Source organism: Numida meleagris, chromosome 4 (genome assembly GCF_002078875.1).
Source record: "Numida meleagris isolate 19003 breed g44 Domestic line chromosome 4, NumMel1.0, whole genome shotgun sequence".
In the NCBI taxonomy this organism is placed as follows: domain Eukaryota; kingdom Metazoa; phylum Chordata; class Aves; order Galliformes; family Numididae; genus Numida; species Numida meleagris.
Genome location: NC_034412.1, coordinates 49,934,289 through 49,961,213, shown reverse-complemented (window position 1 = coordinate 49,961,213; position 26,925 = coordinate 49,934,289). Strand labels below are relative to the sequence as shown.

At 47.4% G+C, this 26,925-nt stretch overlaps 1 protein-coding gene across 9 annotated transcripts in view; it reads left to right on the top strand.

Annotated features, from left to right (window-relative positions):
- The window catches only part of USO1 (USO1 vesicle transport factor), a 31,880-nt gene that overhangs the window by 2,576 nt on the left and 2,379 nt on the right, over positions 1-26,925 (top strand). The window contains exons 4-27 of one of the 9 annotated variants that reach the window (XM_021397371.1): positions 3,860-3,939; positions 5,129-5,140; positions 7,553-7,653; positions 13,200-13,302; positions 13,454-13,509; positions 13,724-13,844; positions 14,766-14,944; positions 15,421-15,561; positions 15,695-15,783; positions 16,034-16,188; positions 16,447-16,658; positions 16,955-16,975; positions 19,521-19,631; positions 19,849-19,967; positions 20,438-20,619; positions 20,888-21,009; positions 21,619-21,757; positions 22,020-22,183; positions 22,483-22,569; positions 23,101-23,187; positions 23,895-23,987; positions 24,164-24,379; positions 24,756-24,840; positions 25,053-25,643. In XM_021397371.1, coding sequence (XP_021253046.1) covers positions 3,860-3,939; positions 5,129-5,140; positions 7,553-7,653; positions 13,200-13,302; positions 13,454-13,509; positions 13,724-13,844; positions 14,766-14,944; positions 15,421-15,561; positions 15,695-15,783; positions 16,034-16,188; positions 16,447-16,658; positions 16,955-16,975; positions 19,521-19,631; positions 19,849-19,967; positions 20,438-20,619; positions 20,888-21,009; positions 21,619-21,757; positions 22,020-22,183; positions 22,483-22,569; positions 23,101-23,187; positions 23,895-23,987; positions 24,164-24,379; positions 24,756-24,833 — 2,668 coding nt within the window. In that variant the 3' untranslated portion in view covers positions 24,834-24,840; positions 25,053-25,643. Of the gene's footprint in view, positions 1-3,859; positions 3,940-5,128; positions 5,141-7,552; positions 7,654-13,199; positions 13,303-13,453; positions 13,510-13,723; positions 13,845-14,765; positions 14,945-15,420; positions 15,562-15,694; positions 15,784-16,033; positions 16,189-16,446; positions 16,659-16,954; positions 16,976-19,520; positions 19,632-19,848; positions 19,968-20,437; positions 20,620-20,887; positions 21,010-21,618; positions 21,758-22,019; positions 22,184-22,482; positions 22,570-23,100; positions 23,188-23,894; positions 23,988-24,163; positions 24,380-24,755; positions 25,644-26,925 lie in introns of those variants that run through there. The other 8 variants (XM_021397372.1, XM_021397373.1, XM_021397370.1 and 5 more) reach the window with 8 other exon arrangements.

Below are 26,925 nucleotides of genomic sequence, written 5' to 3'. Positions count from 1 at the left end.
GCCAGAAAACAGAAGTCACTATGACTGACCCAAGCTGACCTCTCACATGTTGCTGTTTTGCTGTAACTCACTGACACCCACTGATTCTGCATCTTCACTGCTGCTCTGAAGCGTAGGAGCACACAAGGTCCAGTTCGATGAGAAATGTGAAAGGAGCAGGAAAACAGAGCACTGAACTCTTTACTTTCTTTCCCTGTAGTGCAGTTGTACATGGGTATGTTTTTCCAGTAGTTGCTGGGTTGGCCTGAGGACTTTGCTCCCAACGTGCAGGTGTTTGCCATGAGACGGCTGCTGCTGCTTGTTACCTGCCTGACTGGAGATGTTCTGTTTTCTGTCCATCGGACTGTGACTGTAACCCTCTTCTCAGCTGAGCAGAAGCAGGCGTCGTTGGAATTGTGTTGGATGAGGCTTCGTTTGCTCCCCATCTTTCTGAGCAAGGAGTGAAGGAGGCCTGGAGAGGAGCCAGCAGCCGGCAGTGGGAGCACTGAGCAGCAGAGCCCTGGGGTGTGTGCAGGGCAGAGGAGATCTGCAGAGCACTGCAATATGAGAGCAATGACAGGTGCACGTGTGCTTTCCTACTGAGTGTTTACAAAGAATGAATGGAATGGTTCAAGATGCACAACTGTTCTGTTGCCAGCAGCATTTGTTTTGTTAGCATATATCATAGCAGTGTGAAAAATAGAAACAACTTTGCTGCTAATTATTTTCTAATGCAAATGAGCTGACTGAAAGTGCTATCTAATCACAGAGTTGTTTGTATTACAGATCTTCTCCGCCAAGTGTGACAGCACAGCAGCTAGCTGCTATTTATGTGGATCTGGAGTGAAACAGGAGCTGTCTTTAGTCTTCACTGCACCTCTTGTTTGTGCTTGGTCAGTTGCTCCTTCCCTTGAAACCTGAAGTGTTAAACATGGGACTGCATCAGCTCTGTGTAGTTTCATTTGCAGCTGTTGGCAGCTTCCATTGTTTCACAGCCTTTATCCTGGAATAGATATTGCACCACTTTCCTTTATTTAATGAGTGTCTTGTTCCATTTGTTACACAGTTTCCTTGTAGATTGCCTTAAGCTCTGTTTCCTGCTTGGGCTGAGATCTGACTATTTAAACTCTTTCTGCACAAAATAGACTTATTGGGCTGGTTCTTCAGCTCTGTGCGTTGGCCATCTGGGAGCCTGGTAACACTCGAGGGAGCTTTAAATGTTCTAGGCTCCTACACAAATGAGAGTTTTTTGCAGTATGAGGCAGGAGCTATGGTCGGCTGGAAAACCTTCTTCTGGCTGCCTGTCTGGGCATTGCTACATCTCACCAGGGACCATTAGGAAAGAAGTTTGGCACTGACTGTTGAGCAGAGCAGCTCCACTTAAGCGCTGGTGTGTAAGAGTGCAGCGGAGCACAAGGTTAACTTGGCATTTGACTCTTTTCGTTCTATTTATACAAAATCTTATTTTTTAAAATTCAGCCTGACAATTATAACAGGTTGAAACCTAACATGGACCTGAAAGGACAGTATTCTCTGTTTGCATAGGCTACGAACCTGTTATTTCTGTGCTTTAATTTCCTAACGTTCAGAGTCGTGATCTGCTTTTTATTGAAGCTGCCATAAGAAGGAATGTGTTTGTTGTTAGTCCTTTCCAGCCACGCTGTCTTCGGCGACATGATAGAAATACTCCAATTCTTCCTCCTCTATAAGAGAGGGTAGAAATTCATGGAAAGAGATGCCTTCATATTAGAAGAGGAGGTAAAAGCTTTTGGAGGTGCTCTCCCTTGGCAGCACAACACGTGGACACCTGCACTGCTGTATGATTCTTTTCTGCTGTTGTTTGTGAACTCGTGGGGGAACTGAGCTGACATCGGGGTCCAGTGCCGTGTTTAAGTCCTGGTAGCAGAAGGAACGTGCTCCAGTAGCTCATTCTGGATTGGCGCTTTGCAGAAAGGCTGTGTCTCCTGTGGATGCTCGAGAGAGTGGAGGTCAATTTATTGACTGCAGAGCAAAAACTGCACGGTTTCAGTCTGAACAGAACAATCAAGGGAATAGTAATATACGTGATGAACAGCGGATGGAAGCAAGGCAGTGAATAGCAAAGATATGATGCTACTATCCTGGTTTTGTTCTTCCAACAAGAAAAAAGGCCAGCTTCTTCCATGTCTGTATCATATTTGATTATTCTTTTGTAGGTGCTGTGTTCTCTCTCCCATGAGCGAAAAGGAAAGCAAAAGCAAGGTTGAGACTGCTTTTTACTTCCGCATGACTCTCCAGGAAGTCATTTCCATGTTTTTTGCAGATGTGGAATTGTTTCAGTCATATGAAAACGAAACCATGGGCTTTGTAGTACTGTGCTGAACTGAAAAGACAGTTAAGGTAAAAGGGGAAACAAGCAGCTAGGCAGTGGAAGTGTACCTGCTGGTTGAGACTGCTTACACAGACCAAACCTTCCTATATGTGCTCTGACTCACCTCACATCTTTGCAGAAGAGATGCTGCTTTTTCTCTCCTTATTTCTGCTACAGCCCAGCTTAAATGCTGGTGATGTGAGTTGTGTGGCACTGATGGCGTACCAGAATTGCATGCATCACCCGAGGACAACAGTGAGGCAAGGTTTCATTCAAAACTCAGCGTCACGGGACAAACAATGCTGAGAGCTGATGGTTCCTGGCTTTTGGTTTAGTGTGAGTGTCATGTAAAGGGAGATGATTTGTCACTTTGAGAGCCCACTAAAGCCCTCGCCATAGTGATGCAAGAAGCGTAGTTACGGATTGCTCCATTTCATCTTCTCGCAGCTGATGGGTCACCTTAGGTGTGCTGTAAATGTCATTCTTAATTAGTGGCCTAGCAAAGATAGCTGACCTCAATTAGGACTGGCTTTTAAGGCTGCTGGTTGGATGGGTTGTTTATAGGGTTTGCTGCAAGCTGTTGTAGCAGCTTCTTAAAATGCAAATACCTCCTTGGTGGTGCAGAAGCCTTATGATTATTTATGCTTTGCAGATTAGTGAAATCAATATGTGAAAGTTTGAATGAGGTCATGTTGTGACAGTACTCTCCTGATGCTTGTGTGAGATGTGGAAATAGCTGTTGGGTTTGTCCTGATGCACTCTCAGGTGCCTTACTGTGTGTGGCAGTGCTTCAGTTTGTTTGGACCAGCCACGCTTCAATGCTGTTTGACTGTATGAGCAACAAAGCAAATGGCAAAAATGGTTACACCCTCTTCTGCCCCTCAATTCTGGCATCATGTTTGTTTTAGCATTGGATTTACTGATTGTTTGGATGCAGAAGAAAAAGGACTCTGTTAGAGCAGGACTTCACATGTTGGTGTCAGAAAGTGAGCTGATGCTGGAGAAGTTAGATGGGCAGCCCAGCAGCTTCCTGAGCCTTAACGAGCTTGCAAACCTGTAATGACTGGGTGTGGGCTGAGTTGGTGACCCTGGACTGGCCTGTTTGGGAGAACTGTATGGTCTTTGAGGTCCCTTCCAACCCAAGCTATTCTTTGATTCTATTCTTTGATTCCATGAATTCATACTGGAAGTCCCTTCTGATGTACTGGAGGAGTGAGTTGGAAGGGAGGCTCAGGATGGAGTACATGCTCCTAGTGACACCTACCAGGGTTGTTCTGTGTCACTGGATTTTCTGGATGGGACCGCCCCAGGGAGTGGAACTGGAAGAAGGGGTTTGACTCTATCTAAGGCCTGAGCAGCTCCTGGTTGGTAAAAATGTAGTATTATAAAATAGCTGTTAGCATCAGCTCTCCTCGCTTGCAGTAGTGGTGTGAGGGGAACTGTCTGAGCAGAAGAACAATGTTGTAAAGAAGAAAGAGAGAAGCTGGAAATGAGTAAGTCATTAAAGAAAAGTGGTTCTTTTGTCTGCAGTTCAGATTCTGAAATAATTGGCTATGCCTTGGACACGCTGTACAACGTCATATCGAATGACCTAGAAGAGGAGGAACAAGGTAAGCTGTGGCAGTAACAGCTGTATTCACTCTGAGGATGCTGTTCCTGGTGGCTGTGTTTAATCATGAACTGTAATGCTGCGTAGTTACTAACACTCGCTCTTGCTGTCTTACTGTATAGCTGTTAAGGCAATGCAAAAAGTCTTTGAGCAGGGCTTGCATTAAAAGTAACGTTGGACTCCTTGCTGATTAATTTTAAAATCGATATTATGTAAACAGCAGCCAGGTTGGAATGGGCCCACAGACTTAGCCAAGGCTGCAGTACTTGGTGGTCCCTGTCCATCCTGCCTTCATTTTCAAAGGCCTTTCTTGATCAGTCAACAAAGCTGTGATGCTGGTAGCCATGGAAAGTAACTCCTTGTTCTACGGAGCCATCAGTGCTCTGCAGAAAATGATAGCAGTGGAAAAATCATTATAAAATTAAATACATACACTGGAGCTGTGAGTGCCCAGAGTGAGGAAGAGCCAATTGGTTCATTACATCTGCATTTACCACAGCTTCCTTAGTCCCTGACAGCTTCAAGAATTGTGTTTTTCAGTTTCCATCAAATGAGACAGTGCATGTGTTCCTGTGGATGGGCACAATGCAGGTGATCCTACATTTGGGTACCAGCCACCTGTCCGCTGTGTTCACTCCAGGTTATTTTTTCAAAGGACCCTTAACCAAGTGATAAATATCCTGATGAAAGTAGATGAGAATTGTCCAATGTGCATGGACTTCTGCCAGTGTGTTGGCATCATGTTATGCCGTGTGCCCTTTTGTAGTGCCTTCTATGGTGTATTATCTCTTGACTTAGGTAGTTGCAGGACACGTGCAAGCTGAAGTCTTTCATGTGACACATTATTGCAAACTGTAGCTCCAGTTGTCACTTCTCTTTGCTTCCTCAGCCTTCTTATTCTGCTCTTGGTAGTGCTTTGCTGCTGGGCTCCATAGGAGAACGTTACAGCAGTCTCAGTAAGAGCAAAGAACTGACAAATTTGGGTTTTATATGTGGCACCATCAGTGGTGGGAGGAGTGTGGGATGGTTCTTTCCAGCCCCTGTTGGGAGTGCTCCTGGATCATTCATCTCTGATGTAGGAAGGGGAGGGGCTATTGCAAACATCAGTGTTGTGCTGCTGTTGGTTGTGCTGTTGGAACGCTGCTCAACTTGTGAACCTCTCTCTCTTTTTCCTTTATCTGCACTGACAGATGATTCTGAAGGTAAAGGAACCTTTACTTCTATGAACATATCGCTTGGTTTGTAGCTGTAGTGCTGCTCACACCCTAATGCTCTCTGCTGTTGGAAAGAACACTGCAAGGACCCGCTTTGAATTTTGGTGCTTTTTGCATTCTGCTCTGCAACACAAACTTGCCTGGGAGCCAAAGTGTGTTTCCAGTTTAATTTCATGTGTTTGGGGCATATCAAACATCAGCAGAATTCCTGAGATTGGAATAATGGCGAGTTATTGTTGAGGATGTCACAAAAGTGCACAGACACACAGTTTCTGTTTCCAAGAAGCCCTAAAGTTTGGCACAGATCCTTCCCAGTGTCTCTTTTAAGTGATGCATGGTAAAATAGTGCTCACCTCCACCACAAGCTGACATCTAACACTTTGTAAATGCACCTGGGTTTTGCTGGGTGCTATGCATCTGGACTGGAGATATTTCTGCATGCAGTCTGTCCTCCCTTTTGTTACCTTCTTTTAGTATCCCATAGTTTGTCCAGCCCAAAACGTGCAGTAGAGTGCTGCTGCTTCTCTGTCCCTCTTGTAAGCAACTTGCATGTGTCTGCTTCCTGGGAAGAATATAACTAAACTACATCAGAGAAATGGTCAGCTCCAGCCTAATGACAGAAAGACCGAATAAGAACCTCTTACCTGTACTGGACTGCTTAGGAATAGATGTTAGCGCCATAATCACTGTTTCAACCCAAAGGAAATGGGGTTGGCTGGATTAAAATTATTTTCTTGCCACCGGTAGAAAAATGCTGTCAGTCCATTGGTTTCTGCTTTGCTGGTCCCCTAATGAGCTGCAGATTTCTGAAGTCTTCGCAGTCTTTGACCCCATATATGACCAATCAGCTGCTAGTCATTTATTGGGGGCTGTGAATTCTACAGCTGAGTTGAGGGAAAGAAATCCTCCCTTTGCCTTCAGTTACCCCAATCAGCCCTTCGGATTTAGTCAGAGATATGATGGCTTTGCTGCATTTCTTCCTGTGCTTGCTGTTTCCAGCTGTGCTGTGCCATGGTTCCATCCACAGGCACAGGGCAGTGCCACAGTGCAGAATGCATATCAGTGTGGTTTTCGGGTAAAACATTGAGGAGCTGAGCAGCAGTGCCTTTGCTCAGCCTGAGTTGGGAATGTATGTGGATGTGTCCTTGCGTGGTTCCCCAGCAGTTGCTTCATGTGCATTTAGCTTCTGGGCTTTCTGTGTTCCTGGGAACGCAATAAACAAGGAGCCAATCTGTTGTTAAACCCAGCATGATGCTCAGTTCTTAGAGGTGGCCCCTGGTATCCCATAGAGCTGAATTCCCATCCCTCTTGGGTGGGACTACTGCTGTGGTTCAGCTGCCTTCACTGGAAAGCTGAAGTCCCAGAAACTATACTGAGTTGCATGAAATACATTTTTCTCCTGTCTAAAATGAATATAGAATCTAAAATTCCTTCTGCATTAGAACTGCAGTTCCTGAATTTGTCAGTGGAAACTGCTGAACGGTGCCCACCAGCAGCACAAGGTTTTTAAGGTCTATCTGTACATTGTCCCTCAAACAGGAAAGCTGCAGTGTGCAGATGTGGTCCACCTGTGTTCCCTTGCTGCGTGGGGTGCTTTTGCATCTGCTTTCCCTCTGAGCAAAAGCAACACATGGAATAATTCCGCAAGACTCAGTTGCTGCACTGGGTCAGTTCTGCACAGCTGAAGAGCAAATTGCAGAATGACACTTTGTTTTCTTTGTGAAATGAATTCAGACTCAAAGGGATGAGCAACACCTCTCACCTTAAAGAGATGCCCTCCCTTCCTCATGTTTACATCTCCTCTAACTGCTGTCCCAAAAAATGATAGAGGTGCTGAGGCCACTTACTTTTGGACAGTTGACATTGTTCCCACTGGCTTGAATCCTCTCCATGTGACATACACTTTGCCATTCAGCACTGAAAGATACCTGTGAGGAATCTTCTCCCAGATCAGGGGAGCCTTGTGGAACCACTGACTCTTCATTTTTGCTGTCTGCTCTTAGAACTCTGTGTCTACATTCTCAGGGCACCCAAAAGTGTGTTTGGTTTTATCCATATCAGGGGACTGGTGGGGCTAAGAACTGTGAACTTGGATAAACAGAGGTGGGATTATTTTTTTTCCCTCCTCTTTCTGCTGAAAGAAGTTTCTTTTTGGTAGACTGCTTTCCTCATTGCTTAAAGCAAAGTGCTCAAAACTTGTTGAGAATGGGACAGGCCCTGATCTCTTCTTACACACAGTTGTTGCTCTGCTTGGAAAGTTTTGAGATGTACCAGTATTAATATTACAGCACTGACTCAAAACCTTGTTTGTGGTTCATGGCTCCATTTTAACCAGACAAAACCCACAGCTAGTTGAAGTTCCTCTAATTGTCTGTCGTAACACACTGTTGGTGATTGCAGAGGAGAACTCACCAAAACAAGGTGATGACCTGGGGAGTCAGTTCACAGAGATCTTCATTAAGCAGCCAGAGAATGTCACACTGCTGCTGACACTTGTGGAGGTGAGTGACAACACTGCCTTTGTGATTCTGAGGGATATGTGGCATTGCACAGAGAGGTGTTCTATCATCATCATGGATAAACATGGTTTTGTCCTTTTGACGAAGCCTGTGTCAGATGTACAGCACTGTCTGACCTTACAGCAAGCGTGGGGTTGGAGATGAGTGAGATCTGTGACCCAAATAAAAAGCATTCCTTCCAGATTTAAAGGATAACATGGAAAAAATTTTAATTATTTGATGGGAAATAGTAAAGACTGTTGCTCCACAACCAGCTGCTGCAGCTTATGCTAGGATATTATTCCAGCTGATCAGTATATAACCATGAATTGATGCTATGAGTGTTGGGATATGGTTCCAATCTGAAGGGTCACAGTTTTCCATCGGCGCAGCTTCTTCAGCTCATGTCCCACAATTCATGCTCAAGGGCTGCTTCGTTACTCCTAACTGTTTAAAAGAGTTCTAAACTAAGTTTATCAGAGGATCATAGAATCACCAAGGTTGGAAAAAACCTACAGATCATCCAGTCCAACTATCCACCTATCACCAGTAGTACTCACTAAGCCATGTCTCTCAGCACAACATCTAAACATCCCTTGAGCACGTCCAGGGTCAGTGACTCCACCACCTCCCTAGGCACCCTGTTCCAGCTCCTGACCACTCTTTCAGAGAACTATTTTCTAACATTCAATCTGAATCTCCCTGGCACAGCTAGAGACCATTCCCTCTAGTCCTATCACTAGTTACACAAGAGAAGAGGCTGACCCCCAGCTCACTACAATCTCCCTTCAGGTAGTTTGAGAGATCGATAAGGTCTCCCTGAGCCTCCTCTTCTCCAGACTGAAGAACCCCCAGCTCCCTCAGCTACTCCTCATAAGGCCTGTGCTCCAGACCCCTCACCAGCTTAGTTGCCCTTCTCTGGGCACACTACAGAGCCTTAATGTCTTTCTTGCAGTGAAGGGCCTAAAACTGAACATGGTACTTGAGGTATGGCCTCACCAGTGCTGAGTACAAAGGTACAGTTACTTCCCTGCTCCTGCTAACAACACTATTTCCAGTACAAGTGAGGATGCCATTAGCTTTCTTGGCCACCTGGGCACACTGATGGCTCAAGTTCAGCCACGCATCAACCAATACCCCCAGGTCTGTTTCATCCACATAGTCTTCCAGCCACTCTGCCCCATGCCTGTAGCGTTGCCTGGGTTTGCTGTGGCCCAAGTGCAGAACCCAGCACTTGGTCTTGTTGAACCTCATCCCACTGGCACTCCCAGCCAACTTGCTGTCATTTACAAACTTACTGAGGGTGCACTCAATGCCCTCATCCAGGTCATCAGTAAAGATACTGATGAGTATAGGTCCCAGAACCAACCCCTGGGGAACACCACTCATCAGTCACCAGCTGAATTTAACTCCATTCACCACCACTTTCTGGGCCCAGCCCTCCAGCCAGTTCTTTAACCAGCAGAGTGTTCTGGTCCAAGCCATGGGCTGCCGGTTTCTCCAGGAGAATACTGTGGGAGACAGTCTCAAAGGCTTCGCTGAAGTCTAGGTAGACCACATCAACAGCCTTTTCCTCATCCACCAAGCAGGTCACTAGATCATAGAAGGATATCAGGTTCATCAAGCAGGACGTGTCCTTCACAAACCCATGCTGGCTAGACCTGATCCTCCAGTTGTCCCACACATGCTGTGTGATCTCCCTCAAGATAATCTGCTCCATAACCTTCCCTGGCTCTGAGGTCAGATTGTCAGGCCTGTAGTTCCCCAGATCCTCCTTCCAACCTTTTTGTAGGCAGGCATCACATTGGCAAGTCTCCAGTCTTCTGGGACCTCTCCAGTTGACCAGAGTGCTGATAGATGGTGGAAAGCGGCTTGACTATCACCTCCACCAGTTTCCTCTACACTCTCAGATGGATCTCATCTGGCCCCATGGACTTGTGGCAGTCCAGGTGGAATAGTAAGTCTGACTGTTTCCTCCTGGATTTTGGGGGGTTTATTCTGCTCCCCATCCAAGACTTCCAGGTCAGAGAGTAGAGTACTCTGAGGACAACTGGTCTGGCTTTTAAAGACAGACATAAAGAAGGCATTGAGAACCTCAGCCTTTTCCTTATCCTCAGCAGTCACTTTCCCAGTCACATCCAGTAAAGGATGGAGATTCTCCTTAGTCTTCCTCTTACTGTTAATATATTTGTAAAAGAGTTTCTTGTTCCCTTTTACCCCAGCAGCCAAGTTGAGTTCAGGCTGAGCATTTGCCTTTCTAATTTTCTCCCTGCACATCCTAACAACTTCCTTGTACTCTCTCCGAGTTGCCTGACTCTTCTTCCACAGGAGATAAATTCTCTTTTTCTCCTGAAGCCTCAGGAAAAGCTCCCTGTTCATCTACAGCAGTCTTCTTTCCTGCTAGCTCTTCTTGCAGCTCAGGGGCATAGCCTGTTCCTGCATCTTCAAGACTTCCTTCTTGAGAAGCGACCAGCCTTCCTGGACCCCTTTACCCTCTAAGACTGAGTCCCAAGGGACCCTCCCTACCAGTCTCCTGAACAATTCAGAGTCCGCCTTCCAGAAGTCCAAGGTAGCAGTTTTGCTGTCCCCTCTCCTGGCTCTACCAATTCATGGTCACTCTGCCCAAGACAACTCCTGACCTCCACATCGCCCACCAAACCTTCTGTTTGTTTGCAGCAGGTCCAGTGGGACGCCTCCCCTGGTAGGTTCTCTCACCAGCTGCAGAAGGAAGTTATCTTCCATACACTCTAGAAACCTGCTAGACTGCCTCTTCTGTGCAGTGTTGTATTCCCAGCATATACCGGGGAAGCTGAAGTCCCCCGTGAGGAGAAGGGCTGGCGATTGCGCAGCTTCTGCTAGCTGCTCGTAGAACACCTTATCCATCTCTTCATCTTGGGTAGAGAGTTTATAACAGACATCCACCTGGATGTCTGCCTTGTTAACCCTTCCCCTGATCCTTACCCGTAGAGATTCAACCTTATCATCCTAGCTATAAGCTCAATAACATCAAAGCACTCCATAACATTGAGAGCCACACCACCACCCCTCCTTCCTTGCCCATCCTTTCTGATGAGCGTATAGCCATCCATCGCAAGCACTCCAGTCATGGGAGCAATCCCACCATGTTTCTGTAACGGCAACTAAGTCATAGTCTGCCTGCCACGCAATGGCTTCCAACTCCTGTTTGTTGCTCATGCTGGGTGTATTGGTGTAGATGCACTTCAGCTGAGCCTCTTGCCTCACCCCAATCCCATTATCACTCCCCTAGGCTCATCCCTAACTGGCCTGATTTTATTCCCTTTCCCCTTCATATCTAGTTTCAAGCCCTCTCTACAAGCCCTGCCAGCTCCTGGGCAAGGATCTGTTTCCCCCTTTGAGAAGGATGTTTATGATAATACTATGAAGAAAAAAAGAGCTCAGTTGTCAGCAGAAAGCTGGTGTTCTGCTATCCCTGCATGGAACTATGCCCAGCTGTCATTAGCATTAAGTATTCTCAGCATATGTGAGCCTTGATCCCTGAATGCTGAACTTTAATCTCAGTGAATGGAAATACAAATTAGGAGCACAGTTTCGTACACTATGATTAGCGAATTAATAAAATAAGATTTTTGAAAGTCCCCTTTGTGGCTTACAGTACTATAAAACTACTTTGAGTATGAAAGCTGGAGTTACAAACATACTCCAGAGGTGTGCAATTGCAGTCCCTGTAGGAAAATTGATACACCAGATTCATTTCTTTATTAAAATTTGGACTGGGGCCTTAGTCTACGGCAGGAATACTGTTTATGTTGTTAGAATCACTTAGGTTGGAAAAAACCTCTAATATCACTAAGTCCAATCCTAGCCTGTCCCCACCATGGCCACTGGCCATATCCCTCAGTACCTCATCTACACAATTCTTGAACACCTCCAGTGTAACACAATGGAAAGTACAGCAATAACAGCAGAGCAGCAAGGTCCTAGGCTGCAGCAAGCAAAGATTTGCTTGAATGCAACAGCCATAAGCCTAGAAATAAAGGAAAGATGCTGCTTACCTTCAGAAGGCCTCAGGTACACAGGGATCTCCAGCAAGATAACATTGCCTCCACTACCAGCCCTTAAATGAGATCTGGGAAGGGGTGGATCCTGGCTCCATCCCTTCCAGTCACTCAGGTTCATTGCATGCACCTGAGCTCGCCTGGGTTGGCCCTGCGTTCCCACCAGGTGCTCAATCACTGGTTCAAGCTGTGACTTAGCATTTCTGCTACATCCAGGGATGGTGACACCACCACCTCCCTGGGAAGCCTGTTCCAATGCCTCACCACTTTCTGAGAAGAAACTTTTCCTAATGTACAACCTGAACCTCTGCTGGTGCAACTTAAAGTCATCACCTGTTGTCCTATTGCTGTTACCTGGGAGAAGAGGCTGACTCCCACCTTGCTACAGGCTCCTTTTGGGGAGCTGTAGAGACCAATAACGTCTCCCCTGAGCCACCTCTTCTGCAGACTGAACAATCCCAGTTTGGTATCATCTACAAACTTACGAGGGTGCACTCAATCTCCTTGTCCAGATCATCAGTAAAGGGCCGGCCTCAATACTGACCTCCAGGGAGCACCATTAGTGCCAGCTGGAATTAACTCTATTCACCACCTCTCTCTGGGCCCAGCCCTCCAGCCAGTTTTGTATGCAGCAAAGAGTGTACCTGTCCAAGCCATAGGCTGCCAGCTTCTCCAGAAGAATACTGTGGGAGATGGTGTCAAAGGCTTTGCTGAAGTCTAGGTAGACTATGTCAACAGCCTTTCCCTCATCCATGAAGCGAGTCACCTGTTCATAGAAAGAGATGAGGTTGGTCAAGCAGGACCTGCCCTTTGTGAATCTGTGCTGGTTGGGCCTGATCCCCTCGCTGTCTTGCACATGCCACATGATCGCACTTAAGATGATCTGTTCTATGACCTTTCCTGGTTCTGAGGTCAGGTGACAGGTCTATAGTTCCCCAGATCCTCCTTCCAACCCTTTTTGTAGATGGGCATCGCATTAGCAAGTCTCCAGTTGTCAGGGACCTCCGTGGTTGACCAGGACTGCTGTGTTGTTTTTTTTTTAAAAAAAGGAAAGAAAAACCACGTAGATAAAGGCGATAGGTGGAGCTGTGCCTGTTTCAAGTACTGTAGTGTACAATGGCACATACAGCTGTTGCATGGTAAAAATATATAGTATGATGGTGGAGATCTGGAAGTTGGCAGTAGGCTTAAGTCTAATTCTTTTTCTCTGCAGCTATCATAGTTTAGCATCCTCTTTACTAGCAGTATTGTGAGAGCAAAATAAGGCTGCTTGTCTCAATTAGTGATCCAGTGGCTGACCTCAAGGTGAAGCTTTAACACTAGCAGGGTTAGAAGCACAGCAGGCTCAGTGGGGTGACCCACTGGTGTGTAGGGCTGGTCACTGGCTGTGGGGTGTGAGCTGCCTGGGGAGCCCAGCGTTGTAGTGGTGGTTAGAGCACTCCTTAGTTCTTGAGCTGTCTCATTTTGATTAGATCCAGCTTTAACATAACGTCCTCTTCTCAATCTGTGAAGGAGTTTGATTTCCATGTCCGTTGGCCCGGAGTGAAGCTCCTCACCTCTCTCTTAAAGCAGCAAGGGCCTCAGGTACAGCAGATCATCCTCGTCAGCCCCATGGGTGAGTGCTGCAGTGTTCTGCTGCTGAGCTTTAAGCTGGAAACTCAGCAAATGTGGTGGAGGGTTGGAGGAATCTGGAGCATGGGGTGCTAAAGACCTTTAGCAAGAAAAATCCGCATCTTTTGCACTCATTTCTAATGCGTTTCTTGCAGGTGTGTCCAGACTGATGGATTTGCTAGCAGACTCCAGGGAGGTTATACGCAATGATGTAAGTACAGAGCAGCAGCCATTTAGCCTTCATCATTTGTGGCTGTCAACTGGATGGCTGTGGTGGGTGGGATGCAGTTCTGTCCAGCGATTCTGGCCAAGGCTTAGGCTGCTTGTTTAGCATTCTTCTGAGAGCTGTGACTTGTAAAAAGTGATGTTCTATAGTAAACTTGGTAAAACTTTAGTGTAATCACTTCTCCCCTCTGCCCTCCAAGGGAGTCTTGTTGTTACAGCAGCTGACAAAAAGCAATGCAGCCATACAGAAGATTGTTGCCTTTGAAAACGCCTTTGAGAGACTTCTGGATATCGTAACGGAAGAAGGAAACAGTGATGGAGGTACAGAAACATCTGAAGCTTTTCCACAGTCCTGTGTTTCTGCCCAAGTTCACAGGCAAATCTATTACATGTTGGTGTAGAGGGAGAGAAAGAAGGGATAAGAATGAGCAGCACAGGGGTACTGCTTTGTTTTTCTTAACACATGAGTTTGCCACGAATTGTAGTTTGCTGCAGGATCTGTTTCAGTACAAGATTATGTCTCTGCTGAGTGATACTCTGCAGGAGCAGTTAGTGTACCGCTTCTCTCCCAGGCAAAGTATTGCGGCTATGTTGGCATGGAAGGATTGAGCAAATCAAAGCTGCTGTTTTTGGGCAGCTAGTAATTGTAGGAAACTTGGTATGTCAACTCCTGCGTGCTGAGAGCTTGCTGCTTTCCCCCTCCCACATGCCTGTTCTCCCTGCCTGTGCCTTGCAGAGGGCAGATTCCCAGCTGTGATCTGCAGCAGCAGTGGGAGGGGGGAATGTGGCAGCTGCTGTGTCACTTGCTCTTAGGTCTAATACTGCCATGTGCTCTAACACGTACGAGGGCCAAACCTTTGTCCTTTCTATAAAGTCCAGATTGAAAGGCATCCTAGCAGCAGATTGCCTCTGTTAGTGTTTTCTTCCAGACAGAATTGTCTGAGGATTGTCTCTGACAGCATGCACTCTTTGGAAAAACAGGTTTTTGCTTCAGACTTGCAGAAGAGCCATAGTTATGGTTTCATGTGAAATACGCCAGTTCAACATTGGTCTATTTCATTTAGTGGTCTTTTATTATTTGTTCATGTGTGAGATTCAGTTCTTAATCAAAATGTGATGCTGCTGAGAATGAAGAGTTCAGAAGTGTGGGCTTTGTTCCTTCTGGAACATACAAACAAGTGGAGTAACAAGTCATTTTTCTGTTTCATCTCGGATTAATCTTTTCCTTTGTTGTTTCACCAGGAATAGTGGTGGAAGACTGTCTCCTCCTCCTACAAAACTTGCTGAAGAATAACAATTCCAATCAGAATTTCTTTAAAGAAGGTTCCTACATTCAGCGCATGAAGCCGTGGTTTGAAGTTGGGGATGACAACTGTGGTTGGTCTGCACAGAAAGTAACAAATCTCCATCTCATGCTGCAGGTAGAACACCGCATATCACTTCTGTTACCAGTATCAACAGTTCTTCAGCACACCTTGCAGTGAAGGATATACACAATGTAACACCTGAGAAATGTTCTCTGCAGTTCAGTAACAGTGTACCCATATCAGTGAGATACCCCTCCCGCTGAAAGTGCCGATTCCAAATTGTGACCTTGCAGTGGATGGCATGTCAAATAAGTTCACTGCATGTAACTTATGATATAACAGTGATTGGAATTATCACCAGGGATGTTTGATACAGAATCCTCCTTTATGAGTTCGTATGCAGTTATGGTGAGCCAAATAGTAAGACAGTTACAGCCTCATTTCTTACTACTGAGTTGCAACATGTGCACTGGGGTCACATACTTCAGAATTCTGGAGAGCTACACCAAACTCAGAATCAAATGGGTGAATTTAATTCTGTGTTTTGGAAGCTCTCAGGCTCTCCTCACATACGCACTTTTTCTCCCTAGCTCGTCCGGGTGCTTGTGTCCCCCACGAACCCCCCAGGTGCTACCACCAGCTGCCAGAAGGCCATGTTTCACTGTGGGTTGCTACAGCAGCTCTGTACCATCCTGATGGCAACCGGAGTTCCTGCTGATATCCTGACAGAGGTAAGAGGGAGCAAATTTTTCCAATAGCAAGCTGTCAAGCTGAATAATTGTGGTGTGTGTAGTCATTGCTCTTACTGAACTACAAAATATGTAGCTATTGACCTGTTTCATTTTTTCTCTGCCCTCTTTGCAGACCATTAACACTGTGTCAGAGGTCATCCGAGGGTGCCAGATGAACCAGGACTACTTTGCTTCTGTGAATGCACCTTCAAACCCACCAAGGTAGGGGAAGAGACGTGTATAACTGTGTAGAGTAATGATGTGTTGTACAGGCAATGGCAGTGTCCTCTAAAGGACTTGTACATTCAAGACAAGACAACAGCTGGGTCGTCTGGGGGCTAGAACTGGATAATCTTTAAGGTCACTTCCAACTCGAGCCATTCTATGATTCTAGAACACCCCTCGTTGTTCATCAGCTGTTCTTTCCACACGCCAGTTCTGTCCTCATGGCTTTCCTTTCCATTGCCAACAGGCCCGCCATCGTGGTGCTGCTGATGTCCATGGTGAACGAGAGGCAGCCCTTTGTGCTCCGCTGTGCTGTGCTCTATTGCTTCCAGTGCTTTTTGTACAAAAACCACAAAGGACAAGGGGAAATTGTCTCAACACTTCTGCCATCGACCATTGACGGTATGCAGACAATCACCTCCACAGAGAGAGTTGTGATCTAGAAGAATTTCTTACTGCATCAGCTGTTATGTTCTGCAGAATTATTTCTCTGCAATTGAGTGTCAGATCCAAGCACAATGATTTGGTTATGATTTCTCCAAAACTTGAAATAGATGGCCTTTAATTTTTCTGTGTATTAGCCTTAGGCTTACGTCGTACATATTTAGCTGATTGTCTGGCTTGTGCTAATCTGCTGTGTGCCTTTGGCCTCTCTGGCAGCCACAGGGAGCTCTGTGTCAGCCGGGCAACTGCTCTGCGGGGGCCTCTTCTCCACGGACTCGCTTTCCAACTGGTGTGCTGCTGTGGCCCTGGCCCACGCACTGCAGGAGAATGCCGCTCTGAAGGAGCAGCTCCTGCGGGTGCAGCTGGCGACGAGCATCGGCAACCCACCCGTGTCGCTGCTGCAACAGTGCACCAACATACTCTCACAGGTACAGCACCCTCCAGCCTGGCCTTGGGCTGAAACTCCACGTGTTTGGGAAAAACATTCTTCCTGAGCAGGTGTATCGCAGGAAGGATTAGTATCAGCCTGAGGAGAGGGAAGGCTCTTTCCTCCTGATTTTAGGACTTGCTTAAAGCCCCGTATGCTTATGGGTGGGGAGAAGCAGCATATTCTGCTTTTCCATCAGCAGAGCTTGGTTGGTGGTGCTGGGGATTCAGACTTTGGGGAATGTTTCTGCAACGTGTTCTGCTCCTAGTTCCTGAGTAACATATGTGTAACTTGCAGGGCGATAAGATCGACAGACGGGTATGTATCTGTTGGCACAACTGTGGCACTTCCTTGCCTAAAGTGGCCTTTTCTTTTGCCTTGAGTTTGCTGGGAGGTTTCCCTAACTGCTCCTCCATGTGTTCCCACTCACAGCTCTGTGTTGCAGTTGGATTTGGTTTTTCCTGGCATAGCCGTAACCACTTCTTTCTGTGTCTTCTGGGGGTGCTCCACAACACTCTGGGAAAAGGATCTTGGGATACACGGGTGCTTTCTTTCCACGGGGCATACTCATTCACCACCTATCCACCTCATGGATGTCCTTGTAAGATGAATTACTGCTGTCAGAAATACTGTGTGCACAGGCTTCCTGCAGCCAGCTCCTGGTACCATCCAAGCTGGGAATGTGCTGCTGATCTCCTGGCTCCTAAAGCAAACTCGTGCTGAGCCTGCACTGCAGCCACTTCCTATATTGTACATACATGTATGCCGTAGTGTTTTCTATAGGGCAGGAGCTTTGGGGAAAGGAGTTCCCAGCTCCTTTTGGTTTGGAGCTGGCCTGATGTGTAAGGAAAAGCTAATGGGGAAAAATGAGCAGTCTGCCTGTCCATTGGTTAGTGGCACTTGCAGGTGGGAACGTTAGGGCATGTTCTTCACAGGGGTTTCTGTACCACACCAAGTTATGCAGTTGGCTGTGCCATGTTAATACATTTAATCAGTATGCATCTGTACAGGCTAGGGGCTGAGCTGCTGAAAAGGAGCTCTGCAGAGAAGGACCTGGGGGTCCTAGTGGCCAACAGGGTGACCATGAGCCAGCAGCATGCCTTTGTGTCCAACAGTGCCAGTGGTATCCTGGTTGACCAACAGTTGACGAGTGGTTGACCATCAGCCAGCAGTGTGCCCTTGTGGCCAAGAAGGCAAATGGGACCCTGGGATGCATTACAAAGAGTATGGCCAGCAGGTCGAGGGAGATGATCCTCCCGCTCTACACTGCTCTGTGAGGCCACAGCTGGAGAATTGTGTCTAGTTCTGGGCTTCCCAGCTCCAGAAAGAAAGGGAACTACTGGAGAGAGTCCAGCAGAGGGCTACAAAGATGATTAGAGGCCTGGAGCATCACCCTTACGAGGAAAGGCTGAGAGAGCAGGGGCTGTTCAGCCTGGAGAAGACTGGGAGGGAATCTCTTCACTATTTATAAATATCTAGAATGCAGCAGTGAAGTGGATGAGGCCAGGCTCTTTTCAGTGGTGTGTGGTGACAGAACAAGGGACAATAGGCAAAACTTTAATACAGGAAGTTCCATACAAACATGAGGAAGAACTTCTCTACTGTGAGAATGAGAGCACTAGATCTGGCTGCTCAGAGGAGTGGTGTAGTCTCCTTCCCTGGAGATAATCAAAGCCCGCCTGGATGCTTTCCTACTCAACCTACTGTAGGTAATGTGCTTTAGCAGGGGACTGGACTAGATGATCTCCAGAGGCCCCTTCCAACCCATATTGTTCTGTGATCCAGATTCTAATCTGGAAGACTTGGGAAGAACTCAGCAGGTAGATGGAAATGTTGCAGTTCGCGGAGGTTGTGATCTCATGACGTAGTGTGTGGTAGGAAGGGAGCTGCACAGTGGGAGTGCTGAAAGCCAAATGGGCTGCTCTTGGGGAGAGGAAGAGCAAAGAAGAGAGTGGGATTCAGTGGGACTGGGCAGCATTGTAGGGAGGTGTGGGTCAGCAGGAAGCAGCTGTGGTATGCAGCTGAAGTGCAGGCAGCAGGGAAGGGAATTTGTGTGTCAATGCAACACAGCCTTGTCACAGAAAAGCTGTGGACAAACCCTGAGCAGTGATTGCTAACGCACCATGCAGTGCTTATTGTGCACACCAAGCTGGCAGGTGCTGTGCAGTACTGGTGGCTGTATTCTGTGCTGTTCTGATGTGGCTCCTGGACCTCTGGAAGTGAGGGGGAAGATGATGAAGGCAGCACCAAATACTCTCCTGCCCATGTGCACAGTGTTAGGGTCAGTGCAACAGTCTGAGTCATTCAGTGGTGGATTTTTTTGCCCTCTTGAAAAAGATTGTTTCTCCCAAGGGTCATGACATACTGCAAATCTCAGCACTCCGCATTCAACGCTGCAATTAGCACTCCCCTACTGGTGTAATGTACACGTTAGGAATACATGACAGTTCTTGGGCAGCAGCACATGGAGGTGTTATAGCAGTGTACTTAAAGGGAATCCTCAGCTGAGGTTTTGCACCTCGTTCCTTCCTTACAGAGCTGTGTGTGTGTTCCTTCATGTTACCCCGGTATTAATATAAATGCAGAACTAATTGGTTATGGTTTTCTATTGATGCTAATTTGCATTGAGTCACATTTGACATCTGTGTTGCTTGTTGGTTTGCGCTGAGAACAGCTAAAATGAATGGGTTCATACTTGTGTCATAGAGCTGTGCTCAGCAGAACTAACAAATGGGGATTGTCAAAGGCGTGACTTGTGGTTTTTTACATGAGTGAAAAGGTGAGTTGTGGATTGGTGCGGCTCTTTGGGCTATAAGAGCCTTTCATTGTGAGAAGGGAATGATGGGGATTTTGTTCCTTTCAGGGCAGCAAAGTGCAGACCCGAGTCGGACTGCTGATGCTGCTCTGCACATGGCTAAGCAACTGCTCCATTGCTGTCACGCACTTCCTGCACAACCCAGCCAACGTGCCCTTTGTATCCTTGGCATGTCTGCAGTTTAGCATCACTTGCCTGGAAGTCACTTGGATTATTCCTGTTAAAATCAAATCTTTAAGTCAGTCAGTTTGCGGGGATACTTGTTGGTATGAAAGCAAACACACTGGGGCAGGTGCTAAAAGCCAACTTTAGAACAAAGTACTGTGTATGCACTGTGCTTATGGAATATCTCCAGCGTCCTTAATGAGAGCTGCAGCTGACAGGACAGATCGCTGAGAACCTGGGAGAGGAGGAGCAGCTGGTGCAGGGCCTCTGTGCGCTGCTGCTTGGCATCTCCATCTACTACAACGACAACTCTCTGGAAAACTACAGGAAGTGAGTGTGCTGTGGGAGCAAGAGCGGGCTGTGGGGAAGGGCTGTCGGAGGGGCAGATGGTGTTTGAAGGGTTGGGAACGTTTGGCTGACTGTTTGCCATGTGTGTTCCTTCCAGAACATTGCTCTGCTTCATAACTGTGCATTCTTCAGCTGTGAGCAAATGGCACACTGAGCAATGTTGGCTATTAAATGCTACTGTGGATAGTCGCAGTTGTAACTGGGGAAACAGCTGTTCTGTTTTATTGTTTCTCTCAAGCGTGGCATTGTAGAGTAGAATCACAGACTTCATAAAATGGTTTGAAATGTCCTCTAAGGTCACCAAGTCCAATCGCCAACCCACCCCCACCATGCCCACTAACCACGTCCCTCAGTGCCACATCTCCATGGTTCTTGAACAGGGACAGTGACTCCATCACCTCCCTGGGCAGCCTGTTCCAATGCCTCACCTGTGATGTGTATCCTCCTTTCAGAGAGAAGCTGAAGCAGCTCATTGAGAAGAGGATTGGCCGGGAGAACTTCGTTGAGAAGCTCGGCTTCATCAGCAAGCACGAGCTGTATTCCAGAGCTGCACAGAAGCCACAGCCTGGCTTCTCCAGCCCCGAGCAAATGATGTTCGATCATGAATTCACCAAGCTGGTGAAGGAACTGGAGGGTGAGAGACACTGTGCTTGTTTCTGTATTCCTTGTGATGAGCTGATGGCTGAACCACTGAATGTCCCATTAACAGCAGTGTGATGGAGTTAAAATGCAGTTATCCTCTCTTCTGTTCTTTAACTGTGTGTGACCACTGTATTTTCTCCAAAGTACACACTGTGTTTATCATTTCATAAACTGAGTTGCACTGGGGGAGGCTGGAACTGCTATGAGGATAAAACAGTTGAATGAAGCAGGCTGTGGCTGACAGCAGCTGTTGTTGGCAGGTGTCATAAGTAAAGCTATCTACAAGTCCAGTGAAGAAGATAAAAAAGAGGAGGAGGTCAAGAAGACCCTGGAGCAGCATGACAACATAGTGACCCACTACAAAAAGGTCATCAGAGAACAGGTGAGGAGCAGTGGCACCATGCTCTCTATGCTCCTACCTTTCAGAAGGTGATGGCTGAAATGTGGCTGAAAGAGGAAATGGTTGAGGAGCAGAGCTTAGTAACTTTTCTAATGGGGAATGCAGTAGCTCCCCATAGCTCAGGGACCTGCCATGGCTGCAACCTGTAACAGTGCAGCTGGGGTTAAGTAATACCTTCACACCTCCAGTGAGGTTTATTGAGCGTGTTCTGACTGCAGATACCACTGCTGCTTCTAAGGCTTTGTGAGCAAACCACATGTGTGTAGGCTGCAGTGGGAGCAAAGAAAAGCCTAAGGACAAGATTTCCTGTCTCTTCCTTCTCTTCCCCTCCCTGGTGCGGGGATGCAGGAGCTCTTTTCCACAGGTCTGGAAGGAGCTGGGCTCTGTACCAAACTGCTGCTTTCTCCCCCCAGCCCTTGCCCCAGGAATCCTGTCTGGATTGGCATGGAATCCTCCTGCTTTTTTGTCACAGGCAGAACTGACAGCCCCACTGAACAGTGCTTTGTGTTCTAGGAAAGAGTTTGCTCTTCTTTTCGTTTCCTACAGTGCTGTATTCCAGTATTACTGCAAGTGCTCTCTTTTCTTTTCCAGGATCAGGAGCTTGAGGAGTTAAAACAACAAATCAGCACATTAAAATCTCAAAACGAGCAGCTTCAGGTGACAGTCACGCAGCAAGTGTCGCAGATCCAGCAGCATAAGGATCAATACAACCTCCTTAAAGTGCAGCTAGGTATGCTTCAAGAGAAATAATGAACTGTGGCCTCACTGGTACTGGAGATCTTGTGTAGGCTGTGACAAGCTATAGAACAAATACATCCATCAAGAGAAGACAATGACAAGAGAGAGCTCTATACGGGACTTCTGGCAGCACTGAACAATTCCCTGCAGTTGGGTTCTTCAGTTAGGGGCAGGAAGGGGGGAATGAGTCAATTCATTTTTGGGATAAACACTTTAAATGATGTCACTGACCTTTGCTATAAACTGTCTGCTAGGAAAGGACACACAGCACCACAATTCCCACGGCGACACCCTGCAGGTGAATGGCATTCAGCTGGAAGAAGTGAGCAAACTGCGAGAGGAGCTGGAGGACTGGAGGAACAGGCATGAGCAGCTGCAGGGGCAGCTGAAGGAGAAGGATGCTGTGATTGAGAACCTGGTGAGAGCCAAAAAGCTGACAAGAACCAGTAATCGCAGCAGAACTGGGTGACAGGGCTGTGCTATGCTTTTTCCATTTTTTTTTTCCCTTGTACAGCAGAGGCCATCCCTGTAATGGCATCATGCAACCTTAGCTGATGATAACAAATATGGTGAGGGATGGCTCAAGCAGAGACTGTTCCTGGGAGTAACCTATGTAGCTGTGAGCTTTGGTGCTGTAGGATCTCACTTTGCATTTAGACCACAGAACTGTATTTACTCTGTATAGCTCTGTGTTTGATGTTCCCATTGCTATTACAGAAGTCCTTGCAGCTGGAAATGGGGACAGAACAATCCTCACAGCCGAGCAGCTCTGGAGGCGTGGAACACAGTACTGAACTGCAAAAGGTGAGCGGTGTGCTTTCAGCAGAGCTGTGTGAGCAGCAGTAGCTCAGGATTGGACAGAAGCTGTGTCTGGCTACAGAGGTGAGGATGGAGTCCTGAGCTCCATGGTGTCATTGATGGCCCTCTTTTTGGTGGTGGTACCAATCTCAGAGCACTGAGATGATGTACCTAAAAACAAACCTGTTACTTTTGCCGAGCAGCTTCATGCCAGCAGCAGAAATTCAGTTCACATACAAGACTCGGGAGAATCTTTTGTTTTCCATTGCAAAATATAGTCAAATGGTTATAGGAAGGTTCCCAAGTGTGGGATTCACAGTACAGAGTAAGTGCCTGCATGCCTGTTGGCTCCATGATTTCAGGTGGCTCCTCCTCAACAAATACCTGGCAGTGTTTCAGAAATGGACTGGACATTGTGATTGGGAAATTGAGGCTGGGAAGCAATTGCCCTGGTAGATTTAAATTAACAGTAGCTTGGTGTGAAGAATTGCTGCGCTGTCTCAAGTTAAAAGTGCATTTCTTTTTTTCTTCCCAAAGGAATTAGAGCTGCTCAGGACTCAGATCCAATTGCAGGCTGCGGAGATCTCGAAGCTTCAGACTGAGAACCAGAAGCTACAAGCCATGGTACCGGTGACATACCACCTTATCTTTCCTTTGGGGACAAAACCTTCCTGCTGAGCTCTTGGTAGCTCTCTCCCTGCACCAGACTTGTGACAGCACCCATCAGCAAGGAATTCCAGCAGTGTTAAATGAAGCAATGGGTGATCTAGAGAAATCCTTTCTGAGGCAGGAGGAAACCTGACTGCACTGACTGCAGTCAGTGTCCTATGAGGACATTGCTCATAGTGGTTTTAACACAGGAATCCGTTATTCAGTGCTTTGAGCTTATACCATGACCAGAACTCCAGAATTCTCCCATGACATTTTTGTACAGTTGAGAGATAGTTATTCTCTCTAATATCTGAGGGTGTGAGTTTGGAAATGGACACACAACAGTTTGGCCAACAGCAGCTCCATCTGTCTGTGCAGACCTCCAACTGCTTTGGAACTTTAGTTGTTTATTGAAAAGATTTCCCACTAAAGCCTTAGAGAATAGCTTAGAACAAAGTGAGTGTGTCCTTAGCACGAGACCATGGCATTAGAAAATGAGTGTTGAAGCTGAACACTCATTAGCACACTGCATGAGCACACTGCTGCCATGGTTCCCAGCAGATCCAATGGCTAATGCTGTAGGTCCATGGGCACATGCACAATTGGAAGGACAGCATCGTGTGGTGGTTGTGCTCAAGCACAATGTGAGGGTGCTTCTGATCCTATCTTCCTTTCTGCAGAACACAGCTGTAGATCGCGTGTCAGGTGCCAGCGGTGCATCGAAGAGCTCAGAGAAGGAGGGCCGGCTGCTGCAGGAGCTGGGGGAGCTGCAGGTCAGTCATGCGAGCACAGAGCCATCCTCGGGCCTCAGCCCACAGCCGTGGGCCATGCAGCAGGAAGGGCTGGGGCTGGGGGGTCGTACCACCACCACTGTGCAGTGTGCAATGCAAGGGAGATGTCCGCCTCTACTCTCTGGGGGATTTCAGCGTGGTGTTTGTCCTATTGCCAGAGTCAAGTCAAAGCCCTTTCAGAGGAAAAAGCGTCACTGCAGCAGCAGTTGGACTCCTCCAGCAGCACGGTGGCTATCCTTCAGGATGAGAAGAGCAAACTGCAGCAGGAGGTGGCTGAGGCCAAGAAGGAGCAGGATGACCTGCTAGTGCTGCTCGCGGACCAGGACCAGAAGCTGTCTGCCCTCAGGAGCAAACTGAAGGACCTGGGAATGCCGGTGAGCAAATCAAGGAGTTGAGTAAGGTCTCAGGCAGCCTGGGCACGGCAGTAATTTAACCAATCCTTTTTGGTGCCTTTTTGTTTTTGAGGAAGTAACAGTTGATCTGCTCTCGCTCTAGCTGTATGAATGAGATGTCAGTCTCGGTGGGGTATTTGTGGTGAGTGTAGAGCTATCACTGTAGCTGAGGAATTTTTCCAGGAATAGGACAGGAAGAGGAAAGCCAGCCCAGCAGACATGGAACAGTTCCATTGGTGGCATTGCAAAGCACTGCACAGAACTGCATGGAAAGCTGAAGTGCTTGTGGAGCTCATTGTTACATGTGAAGGGTAGAAGGGAGGATGTCATTGCTCACCACAGATCACCTTAATTTCAGGTGGAGGATGAAGATGACATTGAATCTGGAGATCAAGCAGATGAAGATGAGGATGGGGATGAAGAGGAGCAGGACTGACGTTCCGGTGTGTGTCACCATGGACATAGGATGGCATTGTTAGTGGGGGGAAATCTGTTATTGGTGTACACAGCAAAATATCTACGTGCAGGGAGCAGAGGGAAGGTGGCAACTGCTGGGCTGAGCAATGTTACTGAGGTATTGGGAGCCTCTGCGGTGTGAAGCAAATAGACACTGCTGTTCAGTTCTACATGAGCACCCCATGTTGTTCCTGTTCAGGAGTTGCTGTGGACAGCGCTTGAGGCATGGGATGGCGGTGGTGCTGCACAGTGAGTTGTCATGGGCAGAGCTCTGTGCGTTTGTCTGCATTCTGAGCTTCTGGAACTGTTAATTAAATACAGAAGTGTTTGGTTTAACTGCTGTCCCCTGGAGTCATTGCCTCTGCCCTCCTCATGGAGCTCCAGAGTAGTCTATGGCTTCCTTCGAAGAGGTGGAAGGATCAGAGTGGCTGCGATATGCACTGCCCACAGCCCTCCCCAGGGTTGGGTCTGCAGATCCAGGGTTGTGGCTCCAAACGTATGTTCATAGTGTGGTGCCTTGGCACGTGCCGTGGCTGCGTTTGGTACCTACGTTGGAGAGGTTCCATGGGAATCCACACCAGAAAGGTAGCAGCATTGATAAGCAGAATCTCTCTGGAAAAACCAAGACAATGTACTTGGGTAAGGATCTGATGCGCTGCCACATCAGCGTAAGCATCAGTAGACGTTCTGTTGGCTGCTTCAGGAAGGAGATGAGAAATGCTCTGATTGCTATAACTCATGGACTCGTCAAGAGTGAATAAAAGATGAAATTTAAAAAGAAAATACTGAATAGACTAAACTTATCAGTTTCATTTTTGGTAACAACAATCAGTATGGCCGCTTGGAGCTCACTGAATGCTCTTGTCCTGTTTTAAAAAAATATATCGTAATATGTATATAAAATGGTCTAAGATGCAGTCAGGCATTAAGATGAAAATAGTAACAGGCACTGAACTGGAGGTGTCTCAGCAAATGAGCACCCAGTGGCAATGGCTCAGCTTTGGCTTTTTCCAGCTGTGTGGACTTCAGCAGCTGCTGAACATGTGTCTGGGAAACTCACAGCAGTTCCTTAAGCATAGGATGATTTGATTTAGAACAGAGGTAGACATGTGGCTTACTATGAGTACATCCTGTTTGTGTGACATGAGATGTTTGGAAGGAGTGTTCTGAAGGCAGATGCTTCCTTTGTGTATGCTGGAGGGGCACCAGCTGCAGAAGGACCACAGAGGAGGTGCTGCAGTGCTGCAGTTCAGTGTGGGACAATGTTTTGGGAGCAGTGTTACTGAAGGAGCTATGGCCCAGTGGTGTGCTTGGGGATGGGCCGATATCCCTGCTGTCTGCTGAGAGTTCTGAATGGGGCTGCTGCTCCCCAAAGCCCTGCAGCAGCCATGGCCTCGGACAGCACACAGAGCTCCTGGGGTGGCTGCTCCTCACTCCTCCTGGCACATAGCACAAAGGTGAATGCTCACACAGTGTGGCCACCAGAGGTCCCGATGTTTCCACGCACGGCACAGTGCCCGTAGCTGGAGGAGCGCCGGGTTTGGGCTGAGAACTCCTGAGATGGATCTCCAAAGGTTCCATGGATGTCAGCATTCCAGAGCTTGCTCGATGTCAACTTTTGGATTTAAACAGAGCTTGGGGGCAAAAGCAACTCAAAATCTCAAACTCTGCTGCCTAGGTCTGATAACTCTGAGCCCAAAGCAGGTTAAGGCGGTGTTCCTGCATGCACAGCTGATCTTGGGCATCTCTGGACTCCAGTGCATATGGAGGAGCTCAGAAGCGCCCGCTCTGTTTGCAGCACAGACTGATGTGAGGCAGTCCTTGAGCACAGCACTGGGTGCAGCTCCACTCACATCTCACAGGGCTCTGGTGTGGCTGAGGTATGCTTCTGTCCAGGAGAGGGAGAGCTTCAAATCCTGTGGGATGGAGATCCCTGCTGTTGCTCCAATAGAGGCACTACCAGTGGCTCCAGGAACACAGTGCCCTGCAGGACCATGTCAAAGGCCTTACATGAGTCCAGGTAGAACTGTATCTTTATGGTGAAGGGCTGCAATGCGTCCTGGAGGTGCACT